At 43.8% G+C, this 15,121-nt stretch overlaps 1 protein-coding gene across 7 annotated transcripts in view; it reads right to left on the bottom strand.

Moving 5' to 3' along the window:
• The window catches only part of pcdh19 (protocadherin 19), a 75,802-nt gene extending 66,404 nt beyond the window's left edge, over window positions 1–9,398 (bottom strand). For 2 of the 7 annotated variants that reach the window (XM_079556329.1, XM_079556328.1), the window contains exons 1-2: window positions 6,685–9,398; window positions 1,440–1,572 (exon numbers count right to left, since the gene is read on the bottom strand). In XM_079556329.1, the coding sequence (XP_079412455.1) occupies window positions 1,440–1,572; window positions 6,685–8,816 (2,265 nt within the window). In that variant the 5' untranslated portion in view covers window positions 8,817–9,398. Of the gene's footprint in view, window positions 1–1,226; window positions 1,573–6,684 lie in introns of all 7 variants that reach the window. The other 5 variants (XM_079556330.1, XM_079556326.1, XM_079556324.1 and 2 more) reach the window with 5 other exon arrangements.
• Window positions 9,399–15,121: the final 5,723 nt, after the last annotated feature.

The raw sequence follows: 15,121 nt of genomic DNA on the forward strand, positions 1-15,121 counted from the left end.
ACAGATTTATATGTACATGTACACAAAGCAAAACACAAAACGCTTTAATACTTGCTTAGAGAATGGGGAAGTGGGTCAGGGAAAGGCAAGAGAGAAAGAGAGAGAGGGTGTCTTAGGAATCCATCGAGCAGTTTATACGTACGGAAATCTATAGACTAAAGATCAGCTGCCGTGCACATACACTCCGTCAGCTTGAATAGGCAGGCAAAGGCACTCTACTGAAGCCATGCAGGGGATGTCAAAGTGATTCAATGGCTTGGCTGGTGCGCCATGCAATAAAAAAACAACAACAACAACAACAACAAAAGCACACACCCAAGTGTACAAATAAAGCAATGATTACTCTTCACGCTAGCCCCTTAAATGGCGCCGTAGCAACAACTGATTAGCCCAGTCAATACATCTGCCAGGTGCAAAGATGCCCGCTGTAGTCGTTCTCTTTTGGCTACAGTAAGCAATATAAAAAAGTAGAAAGAAAAAAAAGAAAATCCCAGGCGGAGTAAGTGAAGCTGAATAATCCACTTTGTCAGGCCTCCAGATTTGTGCTTGGCAAAGTGCTCGCTCAGTCACAGGTCAGATTCAGTGTCGGGCCACCTTAAAATGACTTGGAGGGATTCTGCGCACAAATTGTCACGCATGGCGTTTTGAATGGCTTAGCTGCGACATCAATAAAACAGAGACATTTGACTATGCGCTCACAGGGGCACGGCTAAGTTGTGAGAGGAGGATGGGGTTGCGGTTGCTAAGGAAGGGAGCTACCCAATTTGTATTGCTTTGGATCTACTGAACTTATGCACTTTGTTGAATTGCTGGCCGTGTTTAGGGATGCTCTAAGACGTTCAGCAGAAGTTGTAGTGTAGAGGAGTTGTTGTTTTTTTAAGGCGTCATTGGTACTATGTTTTTGTTATTGTAGTGGACGTTTCGTCTTCACAAGATCTGAATCAATAAACCCGCCCAACCTGCTGCCTATAATTCCAGTGCTTGACACAGTCTTCGTGGTGAAAGGCCAAATATCCACTACTTTAAACAAACCAGTACCGATGACGATTTGAAAGTTAAAAAAAAAGGTATATGGTAGCAAATATAGTTTTCTTGTTATTGCTCCAAGATATCCAACCTGGCAAGTCAGCAATACAAATTGGGTTGTTGATCTTTGAACTCCAACTACTGCCATGTTTGTGCAGCCCAAAGCAGTGACAGACCAATGTAAGCGGCTTGTGTCTCACCTCTGGCAGGGGCATGCCGTTGATGATGAGGTCTGGCTGCTGGTGGCCCTGTCCGGGGAAGGGATGCTGGTAGCCGTGGTTGGGGGCGGCGTTGCGCGAATTCTGGTTCTCCACGTTTAGGAAGGTGCTCTCGGAGCGCCTGCAGCCCAGCGGCAGGCTCTGCTGGTGGTAGTCGAAGTAGTTGAGCGAGGAGGTGAGAGAGGAGCAACTCACCACATTCATCTTGTCCGTCTCCTCCACGTCGCGGGGCACCAGCCGGATGTCGTTCTTGCTCAGCTTTTTCTTTTTGCTGGACTTCTTCTGGTTGCCGTAGGAGTACTCCGCCACCCTGCGCAAGTAGAAGAAACTGAACAGACTCAATAAAGCAGTGTCCAGTCTTCACCTGTTGTTTTTGTTACAGTCAAGAAGCGCCATGCCAGATAGGGCACTGTTCAACAAGATTTTCACATCAATCAAGCAGTCAAATCAAAAGGCAATTTTAATGGATTCACAACTAGCGAATGGCAAATGCTGGACTTTTCAAAAGAAAAGAGCCGTCTTCATGAGGATTCATCATGCATCAAACTTGCTGACACAGTTTAGAATTAGAAGCGCATACATGTTCTGAAATGCATGGGATTAGTGTATGAGTTTAGCAGTTCATATTCTCGTGCTAATGGTTCTTAAATTATGTAAAACCTGCCCTGTAATATCACATACAATATTGCATCACTCGTATAAGGATGAACAAGATGGCTAATTTGCATAAAGTATAGCACCATCTGCCTATTTGCTTTCTCTTCCAACGGTTTAGCTCAAAATGTATGTCGTTCTTATTTTTACATAATACATGCATTACAGCTGATGCCCTTCCTGGCACAATCCTGTCCATTCATCCAGACTTTGGACAGGCAGAGTGACAAGATTGGATTGAGATTCAGAAAATTGCTAAACAAACAATATGTAGGATTTAAAAAAAAACGTTGCGCAATGAGAGAGAAAAATCTGCGATGTTGGGTCAGAACAAAAATACTAAATCAGGATCAAAACAAGATGAAAAAAAAGGTAAAAAGGTAAAAAGGTAAATGATGATGAAAACAATACTGTTAGCAAATAAATAGATAAATCAGTCAGAGGACCCCAGTGATATACAGTGTAGGGCTTCTGGTGATATTGATATTGCGTCACCTAACATTACGGTAATGTAACCCATGTCTCCGGTGCTGGTCCTCCTGTAATTTGGCGATATATAGCGCAGCTCCGCTTCATTGTTTGTGTCCAGGGCTGGAACCGCACACTTGCAAGTAAACATCGGGGTTGCCTTTTCATTTTTTTGCATTTGCATGCTCAACAACATGTCACAAAGGCAAGTCACACAATATGCAAACATGCCAAAAAAAAACACCACACAAGCAAAGCAACAATATGGCATTGTGACCGAGCAGCACTACCGGTCTATGCAATTCTATTCAAAGCACATACGGTCACCCGCACTAATTCCATTTCTCTGCCTTTCTTTCATTATCAAGGCGTATAGTTCATTGGCTGCGCGGAGAGAGAACTGCAGATTCAGATTCATTTAGCCGCTCTCGCCCGCCGCTGCAAACTTAGACCGAAGTCATTTGAGTCTAATAGGAGCAAATGAGCAACGCAGCCATGTTCCATCAAAGCATCCTCAGAGTAAGGGTGGGGGGGGGAGAACCATTCTCAGCACAGACTTGCAGTTTTTACAAATCCCTAGCCCAGAACAGATGCTACAATTTCTCCAGTGATGACTCCCTAACTTCGGCAGACATATTCCTTATGATGTGTTGTTTGTTCCATCAGCGTTACTTCCAACTCGATTTTTATCCTTAGAGCGAGGAGCATATGGTTTATTGTCCTTGCTTTAAAATCCATAAACATGAAAAGCGCTTCCTCTCGCATCAAACCGCGCACATAACTTTAACGGCGAAATGTTCAGAGCATGTTAGCGGGGAAAAAACAAAACACACCAAAAAAATATATATATTTTTCCCTACCGCCTCGGAAAATATTTGGATTTCCAAGCACGGCGAGGAGCAAAGCGAGCTTAAATCAGGGCTAAGCTAGCAAACTACTGAAATGTCAGGGTCAAAAAGGAAAGAATGCGTGAAATTATGCACAAAAAAAGGGGGGGCAATTGCAACTGATTTGAAAAGGCAATTTTTACGGTCTCAATGAGCAAATCACAAACTCTACATTATTTAGGCGTCATATTCTCCCATATCATGTGTCCATGGGTTTGTTAAGAAGTTAAAACCTCAGTAAACATGTTCTCTAATGAAGGGGTTCACAAACTTTTCAGGCCCCCAAAATCACCCAACCAACACCTTGGGACCCCCTTGTAATGTAATTTGAATTTATGGTAGTTTATGAAGAAATATAAATAACATCATCTCAAAATTATCTCGCGACCCCCACTTTGGGAACCACTGCTCTAATGCATGTGATTGTCTCTAGAAAATAGATGAAGCATCCAGAAACATTCCATCCTATAGAGATTTTCACATACAGTGTAGTTGAGTTGTGTCTACCGGTAAATTTGATATGGCTAAACCAGAACTAACAAAAACTCAAATACGTCTGGGCTGAACTTTGATGCTACTTAAAGGCACACTGCGTAACATTTTGGACTACACTGTTGCCATCAACACAAAACGTGCTCCCAATGGTCAGCTTGACACAGAAAATGCTATTTCTGCAGTGGGTGATCAAATAATGGATTTGGATGAGAACCTAGCCTGTTTAAATCTCATATTCTGCTGACTTTAGTCACATCTCCATGGAGACGAGCTGGAGACGTACCCACTCCTGGTAAAGTTACAGTCATGTCTTAGCAGAGCTGAGCTGCTCACAGTAAAGGCTCATGTTTGTTTTTGCATTTATGAGGTGTTTTTCAATTATGAAAATATCTGTCATAAAATAAATGCTTGTGTTTCAATATTATTTACTGGGTACAATTTTACACGGTGTGGCTTTAACAGCAGTAATGTGGCTTCTACTACAAAACATGGCTACCAGTAGATTTCAATGCACTGCTCTCATGGTACGCACACAGCGGCTTGAGAAACGCTGACCTCATTTGATAGAAACTGTGGCTGTCGTCACACTACTCGACACCAGGAGAATTTGGATCGTTTCTTCGGATTCAGTGATAAAACCCGGCTTCATTAAAATTTTTGCCACCGTGTTGCACATCCCCGATTCCAAATCTTCTATAATGAAAAATCTTCAGAGGCAGGCAGCTAGGGCAGACAGAGGGACACGCAATGAATTTGAGATAAGTGCTGTTCAAATTCAAGGTGGCAACTGAGAAGGAGGCTGTATCAGGAGTGATTAAAGCGCCCAGCGGGGAAGGACGCGCACACTCGCGCAGTCAAGTGCTGTGAGCAGTGTGCATTCACAATCTGTTGTGCCCATTACTGGTGCCTGTGCCAATGAGAGACATCACTTCTAATTTCTACTGAGGCCCAGAGTTTAACACTGGGCCTCCCTCGTCCAATACAGACATTTGGACGTGGAGACGCTGGTGAAATTTCTACGACATTTTGATTCAGTGAGATCTAAGTTTGGGGATATTTATCTTTTTAATATATTTTTTCATTTTGTTTTGGACAAATGATGTACGACTTCTAAAACTGTTATCAGTTTGTACATAGTGGGTGTTAATGGTTGCAATTATTTACAATGCAAAGACTGCAATTATTTGGTTAATATAAACACCAATAATAACTCTGTTTATATAAGGATTTATCACCTCTGGATCAGCCTGTTCTCAAATCTACAGCACTATTTTATTATTTAAGCAGTTTGTGGACTTAAGTATTCTCTCAAGTGTCTTCTGAAGTTATAGCTTTACAGCTACCTACAACTGGATTCAGTTCAAGGTGGATTCAATTCGAGATATCTCGTTTTTGTGAGTTCAGTGTGGAAACATTATGAATGTATGCTGCTTATAAATAACTATATAAAAATATAAAAAGCTGTCTTTAACCTTGTTGTAATCCTAGCACAGAGTAAGGTTCATTTCGAAATATTCTGTTCTTTTGGGGGCAAAGGTTAAGTTGCAAAAGAACCCATTCAGGATCAATAAATCTGAAGAAACTAACAATATTTGTGACCTGTTGAACAATTGTGTACAAAATGAGGAGATGAAGCTACATTTGGCTGCAAATAAAAGAATAATGTCTTATCCATATTGCTGACCAATCAAACTCTACATTGCAACTTTCCTTGTCCCCTTATGACTATACCAGCTTGAAAAGTGTGTTAACTTTGCAGCAAATTGACCAAATTATGTTTAGAGCCAAATATGATTATAGCTCCAGGTTAAATTCTCAAACCCAATCTATATGTAAATTTATGGTTGTAACATGGCACAGGAAAATCAAAGGCAGGGTCGATGCGTGGATTGATGAACTAAACAGCGTCTCTGTGTGCACGACCTGGAAAATAATCATCTGGTGACCCCAGAGCTTTCATGACGACGACTTTTTGAAATTATTTTACGTTGCGTTATTGATTTGATACGACTTGAACGTGCATTGGGAGAGGACGAAAGATAATCGTCTTTACAGCATAAAAATGTCAAGTGCTGGTGGTTTATTTTGAAGAAAGGGGGGGCGGGGGGCATTAATTGTCAGCAACCACCGCCGCAAATTGGACATGACAGTTTGGGCTGTAGTATTTATGAGTCAATTGGTTACATTGGGCGGATTAAATCCATCATTCAATCACACACACAACCGTAACATGGGCCTTTAGGTGCAGTGACAGGACAAACCTTCCCTCTGCAGTTCTACACCGGCAAATCTGCAGTCCTCAATAAGTAGCCTCGAACATGCTACATCACAAAAGCAAATGGCAAGTACAAATAGCAGCCCGTCATGCTCATCCCAAGTCATCTCCAAAATGCATACACATGTTAGGGGTGCACAATGGGTTAGAAAAGTATTGCAAAAAACACTGAAGTCAGTATTTATAAGAGCATTGCATTGATTCGTTTTCTGAACAGCTGCATGGACAATATCATTATCATCGCAAAATTTTCACGATTTTAAAATCAAGATTTAGTTCACTGTGCACATTCTAAACTGCTAAACGAATACAAGAATGCTATTTATTTCAGGAAACACAGGATGTAAATTGGTAGGTTTAATAAGATTCCGGATAGGTTATAATATATTATAATGCCTCAACATGCAAGTCAATGAATAACTTTAATCGGTGAATCTTGTTTTTTTCTTCATCTTAAATAACAGAGCCAGTGATCTACTGATGGTGTGACTATGAGAGTGGTCTAGGACTAAGTCAAGGCCCACATTTGGCTCGTTATAGCAATTTAGCAGTAGATAATCATTCTTCAGCGTGATCTAAGATATGGTTATGGCATGCAAATTGGAATACTTTCTGATATTGTGCAGCCCCAAACACACAACACACCACACGTGGCCAGTACCTGCAGTTGTACGTCCGGATCTCCTTGTTATCCCTCTTGCACTTTACAGCCACAAAGATCATGGTGACGAAGAGGATGGCTGCTATAGACCCCAGGGCGATGATGAAGATGAGAGACAGGTTGACCGGTCCAATAGACTCCTGCAAGTTCAAATCCGGGGACAAGTACACCACAATGTAGGCCGACGCGGAGAGGGAGGGCTTGCCGTGGTCCTTAGCCACCACGGTGATCTCGTACGTGGACTTGGCGTTCTCTCCGAACAGCCGCGTGGACCTCACCTCGCCGTTCACCTGGTCTATCTCGAAGTAAGCCCTGTCCCCCTCCGAGATGGTGTACGTCAGTCTCCCGTTCTCCCCCTCGTCGTAGTCGTCCGCTTTCACCTGGGTCACCATGTAGCCCACGACCGCGTTCCTGGGGATGGACACCTCCGCCGTGCCGTTGACCAAGGGGGGGTTTGTCATGACGGGGGTGTTGTCATTCACGTCCAGGACAACAATGCGCACCGTGGCGTTGCTGGACAGTGATGGATTGCCATTGTCCCGGGCCAAGACTTTAAAATCAAAAGTCCTGGTGTACTCGTGGTCAAACGATCTCATTGAGTAAATTCTGCCTGAAGGGTTTATGCTCACATACGTGTTTACATCCATGTGTTTGATCTCGCCGGGGACTATGGAATAGGACACTGTGCCATTCATGCCCAAATCGGGGTCCTCGGCTGCCACTTCTAACAGGCAAGACCCGGGCAGATTATTCTCCATGACCATTTCTTGATAGTGTGGTTTCAGGAAAAGGGGAGGGTTGTCATTCTCGTCTGTAACTTTGACCACGAGTGACTTGGTGGCGCGTAAAGGAGGGATGCCACTGTCCTCGGCCTGGATAGTGAGGTTGTAGGTATCCTTCTGCTCCCTGTCCAGCCTACCGTCCACGAGTATGGTGGAGAAGCTCTCGTACTCTTGCAGCCTGAAGGGAACATTGCCCTGGAGCCTGCACTGCACTTTCCCGTTCGCCCCCGAGTCCTTATCGGAGACCCGGACCAGGGCGATGACGTATCCCCTCTGCGCGTTCTCGCTGACTTCCACCATCTCCGTGTTGAGTGACAGCAGGCTGATGACGGGCGGGTTGTCGTTCATATCCATCACGTTGACTGTGACTTTGCAGTGGGCCGGTATGGAGTTGGGACCTAAATCTTTGGCCTGCACGTCTATCTCGTAGATCTGCGTGCTCTCGTAATCCAGCACGCCGTTGACGGTGATGACCCCGGTTCTCGGGTCAATTTTGAACGCGTCCCGTGTCTTTTCCGTGACATAGCTGTTGAAGGAGTACACGACCTCCCCGTTCGTGCCCTCGTCCGGGTCCGTGGCGTTCAGGTCTATCACTAAAGTGTTGACGGGCGAGTTCTCCATGACATTGACTGTGTACACGGGCTCGTCAAACACCGGGTTGTTGTCGTTGGAGTCTATTACTTTGATGTTTAACTGGACCGCGCCTATTTTCGGCGGGTCCCCTCCGTCCTCCGCACTCAGTTCATAAGTATAGTGGGATTGGGTTTCCCTGTCCAGTGATTTCTGCACTACGAGCTCCGCAATCTTGGAGCCGTCGCCTCTGGTCTTGATTTCCAGTCCGAAGAGCTCATTGGGAGTGATGGAATACGACTGCACGCCGAAGACCCCCGAGTCCGGATCGCTTGCCCCCTCTAGGGGAAAGCGCGTACCAGGGGCGGCGTTTTCAGAGATCTCAATATCAATGTGGCTCGTGGGGAAACGGGGAGCGTTATCGTTCAAATCCTCTATTTCAACTTTGATGACGCAGATCTCCATGGAGTTGGACATCACTTCGAGGGAAATAATGCACTTCGGGTTCTGTCGACACACCACGTCCCGGTCGATTTTCATTTGGGTTGTAAGGATTCCGCCCGGGCTCAGTTCCACCCACCGCGGCTCGGAATTCGAAATCACCCGTAGGTAGGGCGGCTGCGGCGCAATCTGAAATCCCTGCTTTAGCGCGTCCTTGGTCACGTTCCCAATCACAGATCCGGGCTTCATCTCCTCGTTTATTCCATATTTGAGGTTAATCACCGCCTCTGCCCCGACCCAAAACAACAAGAACAGCAGGATTAACTGTATCAGCTCCATCCTCTCTCGCACTGATTTTTTCGGACCTGTTGGACTTTTTCGCTCGTTTTGAATGTGGGCAAATTACGCACGGGCACTAAAGACACGCCGGTCTCATGCTCATTCAGAAAGTCCGCAGCTAAACATAGGGGATTCAAACAAGTGTCCTACTTCACTCTCGAAGCACATCCTCCGGTGGACCGCAGCGGCACTGGAAACATGCCAAAGCCCCTCTCTGTACACTGCCAGAGCCGTGTAAAAAAAATCCAAGCGGCACTCGTCAGGCGGCGATTACGCACGAGTCACGGCACAAACTGTTCATTTTGAAAGTAAATCAAGCGGCAGGGAACGCACAAGTTGGAATCCCTTTCGGCATTTTTGTCCACAGAATTAAGAAATAAAGTCTCCCCCCCCCCGGCGTGGTCACGAGACAGACTTGGTGTAACTGCACATCTTACTTGCCGGGGTGCAAAACAGATTTCAGTCCGTATACATGTGGAGAGAACTGTGTCGCCGCGTCACATAAGTCCACATTGGCTTTTCGTCCCGAAGTCTCCCTCTTGAATTATTTCCCAGTTGCGAAAGGAAAAAGAAAAAAGAAAAAGAAGGGGGCGAATATCCCGAAAAGAGTCCAAAGAGAAAGCAATCCGCCGTGGATGGAGAGGAGACTCTGCGCCCTAAAACCCTGTCATGGTTGAGGCTGCAGCGGGAGATGGAGCTAGTGTTGTCCAGGATGGGGGAGAGAGCAGCAGCAGCAGCAGCAGCAGCAGCAGCCGGTGTGTGTCGTGTGTGCGTCTCTGTGTGCCTCGCTCCGTAAACGTGCGCTCCTCTCTCTCGCTTCACTGGCGCAAACTGGCGGCCGCGCGTCTCCCAGCCCAGCGCTCAGTCTCAGGACCCGCATTCCCCCCCTCAGCCAATCAGAGGTTACACAGGAGTCTCTCAGTGCTGGGGGGAGGCGGGGCCGAGCGACAGCAAGGCGACTACCTGTTCAGTGCTCTCTCCCTTCCTTCCTTACTTCCTTCCTCCCTTACTTCTATTTCTCTCTCTCTCTCTCTCTCTCTCTCTCTCTCTCTCTCTCTCTCTCTCTCTCTCTCTCTCTCTCTCTCTCTCTCTCGCTCGCTTTCTTTCTTTTCTCTTTTCTTTTTCTTTTTTTTTGGTTCTTTTGCAGAAGAATATAGACCAGGCGTCGTGGGCAATTACGGCGTTGCGGGTTGAAACACGAAACGGTGATATTAGATGAGTTCCAAAAGTGCGGGTCCATCTCTTGCGCGCGCGCTCATGTCGGGCACCCACATGGGAGTCTTTTTGCCGAGCTCCCTTGAGTGCTGCTGAGGATAATATTTCCCTCTTTTAGAGCCAGAGTGGAGATGCTACAGATCTCCACGCTTTTTCCTTTTCTTCTATTTTCTCTCTCTCTCTCTCTCTCTCTCTCTCTCTCTCTCTCTCTCTCTTGGCCATATCTATCTAGCTTACAGTATATTACTGTGCACGAAACCTGTAAGGCAGATTCCATCTTCCATCTTTCTGAATAGACCATATTTCCCAAGTTTCTCCGTCTTTCGGGCGCACAACCCTTGCAAGTCTAAACGCAAAGGTTACATCACTTACAACGCACGTTTACAGTGCAATACAGTAAACAGAGGTGTGGCAATTCCCAATAGCGAAGCACTGGCCTATAGATTATCACGTGAGGAGTTGATACTGCCCCCCAGGCCAAATCAATAGCAACACAACCTGGCCTTCTTTATTAGAGCCAAAATTGGTATCATATTTATGAGCGCATCTATCATTGTGAGGATACTGCGCGCAACATTATGTCCGGATGTCTAATTGGATGGTAGATCGAGCTTAGTCTGTGTGAAATATTGTAGAACTATGGGAAAAAAAAAAAAAAAAAACATGTTTGGGCGGTGAGGCCAGAGACACATTGAACTGCTCTCCAAATGAATTATAATTATTGTGAATTATCATCATTATTATCATAATAGTAAAGGAAGCACTCCATGGAGATCGGCTGATCAACACGCCAGCACAGAAACCCTCTCATTCACACAGACGCGTCGGCCAGCCCTCTCCTCTCTGCTCTTCCCCTCTCCTCCACAGTCCGCTCCTCTCACCACACCAGCACCGCAGCCTGTGCAGACACGGGGCCGCTTTCAAAGTCGCAAGGGTGACACCTAGCGTTCACTGTGGCCTCGGCGTTCATCTATGGCGTGTATAGGCCAAAAAAACAACAACAACAACACTGTGCCACGAGAATAATCATAATGAAACACGGTGCCAAATCAATTTCCTTCTTACATTTACAACAGAAGTCGGCAGTTTGGCCACAATTAATTCTCTGTGCAAGGGGTGAATTAGCACTAAGCCGTATCCAATTCATTGCTAATCAATAAAGGGAGATTGAGCTAAGGCGGAAAGACCAACAGAGTCAACTTTGTAACAAAGCCATTCAGTCAGATATGTAAAGAAATGTCTCTGCTTTAGCAACAGACTGACACCGAGGACCTCATGCATTCAATAGTATTGCTGTATTTTTATTATAATGTTTTTTAAAGAGTCGAGTGAGTCATGAATAATTCTTCAACTATGATTGCAAAAACCAAAACCAAAACTGAACAAAGACTGTTTTTTTTTGTTTTTTTTCTAACAACAATTAAACGCTGAGGTTTTACTGCCTATTAAATGTCAACAACCAGAGTCACTTGTAAAAAGGACCTTGGTGTTTGCTGGCTACACTTCACTGAGTTATTTAACAATCCAAGTGGTATTTTCTAAATTTGGAGAAAATAATAATAAAAAACATCCTTTGTGCTTGGGGTGATGTATGTAATGAGAAACGCACTACATAAATAACATTTCTTTGCCTAAAGAATTGTAAAGATATTGAGTGTGCAGTTGTAGACAGGCTTAACAGTAAAAACAACTATTGCGGCGACAGTCCTCCTATAATGAATAGCCTATGTGACACTAAGCACTGTGAAAACATTATAGCTTTCTCAGCATTTAATATTCAATCAAAAGAGTCGATACCAAAAATGAAACATTACAAAGAAATTGTAAAATTAATTAATTTAGGCACCCCTGAGTGAAGGTTAGTTATTGTAGGTTGAAATGTTTATCTGCATCTGTAGCCCCGCCCCATGGCTAATTAGAAACAAAAGTAATATTATCATTTATCCCATCTTTCCAGTACACTCACATTCACACAATGCACAGACAACTTAATTACTATGAGCAAGATCAAAAACGAATTTACTAAAGCCATCTGATAACAGTATCTTGGCTTTACAGATGGATGTAGAACCACTTGTCACTGCATCGCCTTTAAATCACATACTTGGACTTTTGTGTCAATTCCTGATCTGTGTATTACACCCTATTACTGCGCTTAACCCTAAACCGCATGGGTTACCAAACATCCTGCCGCTGTCTGCCCAATGAGAACTGTAAGTCCAATTTGGAGCACTCCGAAGCTCGCTGACGGCTGAGGGTTCACTGTAGCTCACGGTCTCACCCCTGCAGTTCAGCTTGGTTCAACCCTTATGCTCCAGGCGCCACGTTGATCATAAACTATGCCGGGGCAATTTGGTATTTCTTTCTCTTTCGGCGCAGCATAGCAGAATATACTGTACTTTATTTACGAGCAGCCGTCTGCCTCAATATACTTCCCATTGCTTTTGTCCACTATTGATTTCTCGGCTGCGCTAAAAATCCTTAAAAAATGTTCTTGTTTGTTATGAGAGGGCTGGTGCATTGAACAGTGTTGGTGCTTGTTTTATTATCTTTATTTGAGAAAACCGCTTGTGTACCTACTGGATGATTCATTTAAATCATCATTCTAGTTTTGTGCTTTTGCTCCCATTGCAAGAACACAGCAACACTCACAACAGGGTTCTCCATACTTTTTACACTGGAAGCTACTACTGCTGCTAAGATACTTGGGTAGCTATGTGACTTAGGCAGAGTTCACTCTGGCAAGTTAGAAACCAAGATGATTTTTAAGCACAATTTAAGAAAACATATTTATACTTATACTTTAGTGTATTTTCCTGTGACTCATGGGCGTTGACCTGAAAAAAAACAACAACAACTGTATGCTCAATGATTCATTACAATAAATAGCATGTTTGAACCAAAATGTGCTCAGATTACAAGAATATTACCAATGGGTTAAGGTTAAAGTACTTAATTTCAAATGGATAGTGGTCAAAGTACTTAATTTCATTACTTAAAGCCACACCGTGTAAAATTTCACCCAATAAACAAAATTGAAATACAATTGTCAGATAATTTCATCATTGAAAAATTACCTCATAAATGTACAAACAAACATTTGCTTTGGCTGTGAGCGGCTCAGCTCTCCTAAGATATGACTGTACCTTTACAGGAGTGGGCATGTCTCCAGCTCGTCTCCATGGAGATGTAACTAAAGTCAGCAGAATTTGAGATTTAAACAGATTAGGTTCTCATTCAAAGCTATTCTTTGATTGCCTACTGAAAAAATAGCATTTTCTGTGTTGAGCTGGTCATTAGGAGCATGTTTTGATGGCAACAGAATAGTCTAAAATGTTACACAGTGTACCTTTAAGTAAAAGCAAAGACAATGGTAAAATCTTCCACCTATAAATGTGAAAGTTGCTCACACACTTCACTTAAATTACTGAAGTTTTTGCATTAGAAAGTACTAGACAGTTCGAAATAAGTGTTGGGAATAATACATTTTGTGGCTTCAAAAGTCTGCACACAATCAGCACCGAAAAACAGCGGATTTGGGTGGTGGGATCAAAATTCTTCTCAACTACAGAAAACACCATTAAGTCACAAAATTCATCAAAAATGGCCATTTCTAGCAAAGGATACCATGCAAAATAGTATAATTGATATGGTATGATTGCCAATGTGCTGTGATTACAGATTAGCCTGGTATTAAATTAGTTAAATGTCATTATGAAAACATGTACATTTCTCATAGTTGGGCTGCCTCTAAAGCTCAGTGAGCCTCTTTCCAAACTTGCCGACTGAAGGCAGAGCCGGGCTATTTAAGTTCCTGGGAGTTTCACAACCTCACGCCGGTTTTTCAGCATATCTACTCTGCAAAGCCTCCACCAGTGCATGTTGAAAGTACATAGGGAATGACTGATTTTATTTCATGTCCTGTTTTTTCTTCCTCTGCTGCCAAGGAACGGCGCGCGTCTGTAGTCCGTCCCTGCTGCTGCTGGCTTGGAAAGGAATATCTAAGCTCTTCTGACAGATGCCGGCATTATCGCCCCGGTGTCCGACGCGCCGCTGCAACTTGGCTCGGGCACAAAACAGACTTACAGGAGTTAGCTGAGACAGACAGCATCACATTGATTGGGAATGGGCAAGATGGCAGTGCTTATTTTGGCTGAAGTTGACGTTATTGTTGTGGTCCAAAGCTTGAGAAAACACACATTGATTCTTCATGAGCGAGTTTTGCCAGAGGTGTTAAAAAGAAGGGGAACTGACAGGCTTAATGTACAGGCTGTCTCAATGACGATATGCCCTCCACGCATCGAGTCAATTTAGTAGAATTCGCGTCCAGATTTTAGTTAAGACGTTGCTCCTTCCTTAGCAGTAGAGGTTGCCATTTGTTCAGTCCCTTCAACCCAATTTCACCTCATTCATAGCTTTTTCCTTTCAGCTCCTGGAAAATAATGGCTCAAGTACTTGGGTTTCAGCTGTGATAATATGTGCAGATGCAATGGATATGTCAATCAAATAGCTTGTGATGCAGTGTCTTCAATGACCAGATGTACGGTATCTCAGAGCAGAAGTGTGAAAGTAATTACTTTTTCATCAACTCAACTCAACTTCAGTTTCACTGGTGTCGTCTGTAGAGTACAGTGACAAAAACGAAAAATAAAGTACAAGAAATAATTCATGAGTCACAGTCACAAAGGAACCAGACACAGAGCTTTGAATGCATGACATTTCTGACTAAATCTGTTGTTTATTAGGGGGAAAAAAATCTGAAATTGGCAAGACACACCAGCACCGCTAGCTGTTATGGCAATTGTCTTATGGGACAGACAGTTCGGTATCATACAGTTCAATTTACTTTTCAGGTAGCTCAAGGTGCAGACATGCACATTCGCAAGGTGCAGACATGCACATTCGCACAGACCAACACACACAAAACATCAGAGACAAAAGAGCAACACAATCACTACTGATAAGATATAACTAAGGACCTAAAACACAATCCTGTGGTATGCAGAGTTAAAAGCACAGTTATTGCCAATAAACAAACAAAGAATCTGGATTGAGATTTATACCTATGTTTATATGCATCCAGCACCAGA

This window comes from Gobius niger (assembly GCF_951799975.1).
Source record: "Gobius niger genome assembly, chromosome: 5".
In the NCBI taxonomy this organism is placed as follows: Eukaryota; Metazoa; Chordata; class Actinopteri; order Gobiiformes; family Gobiidae; genus Gobius; species Gobius niger.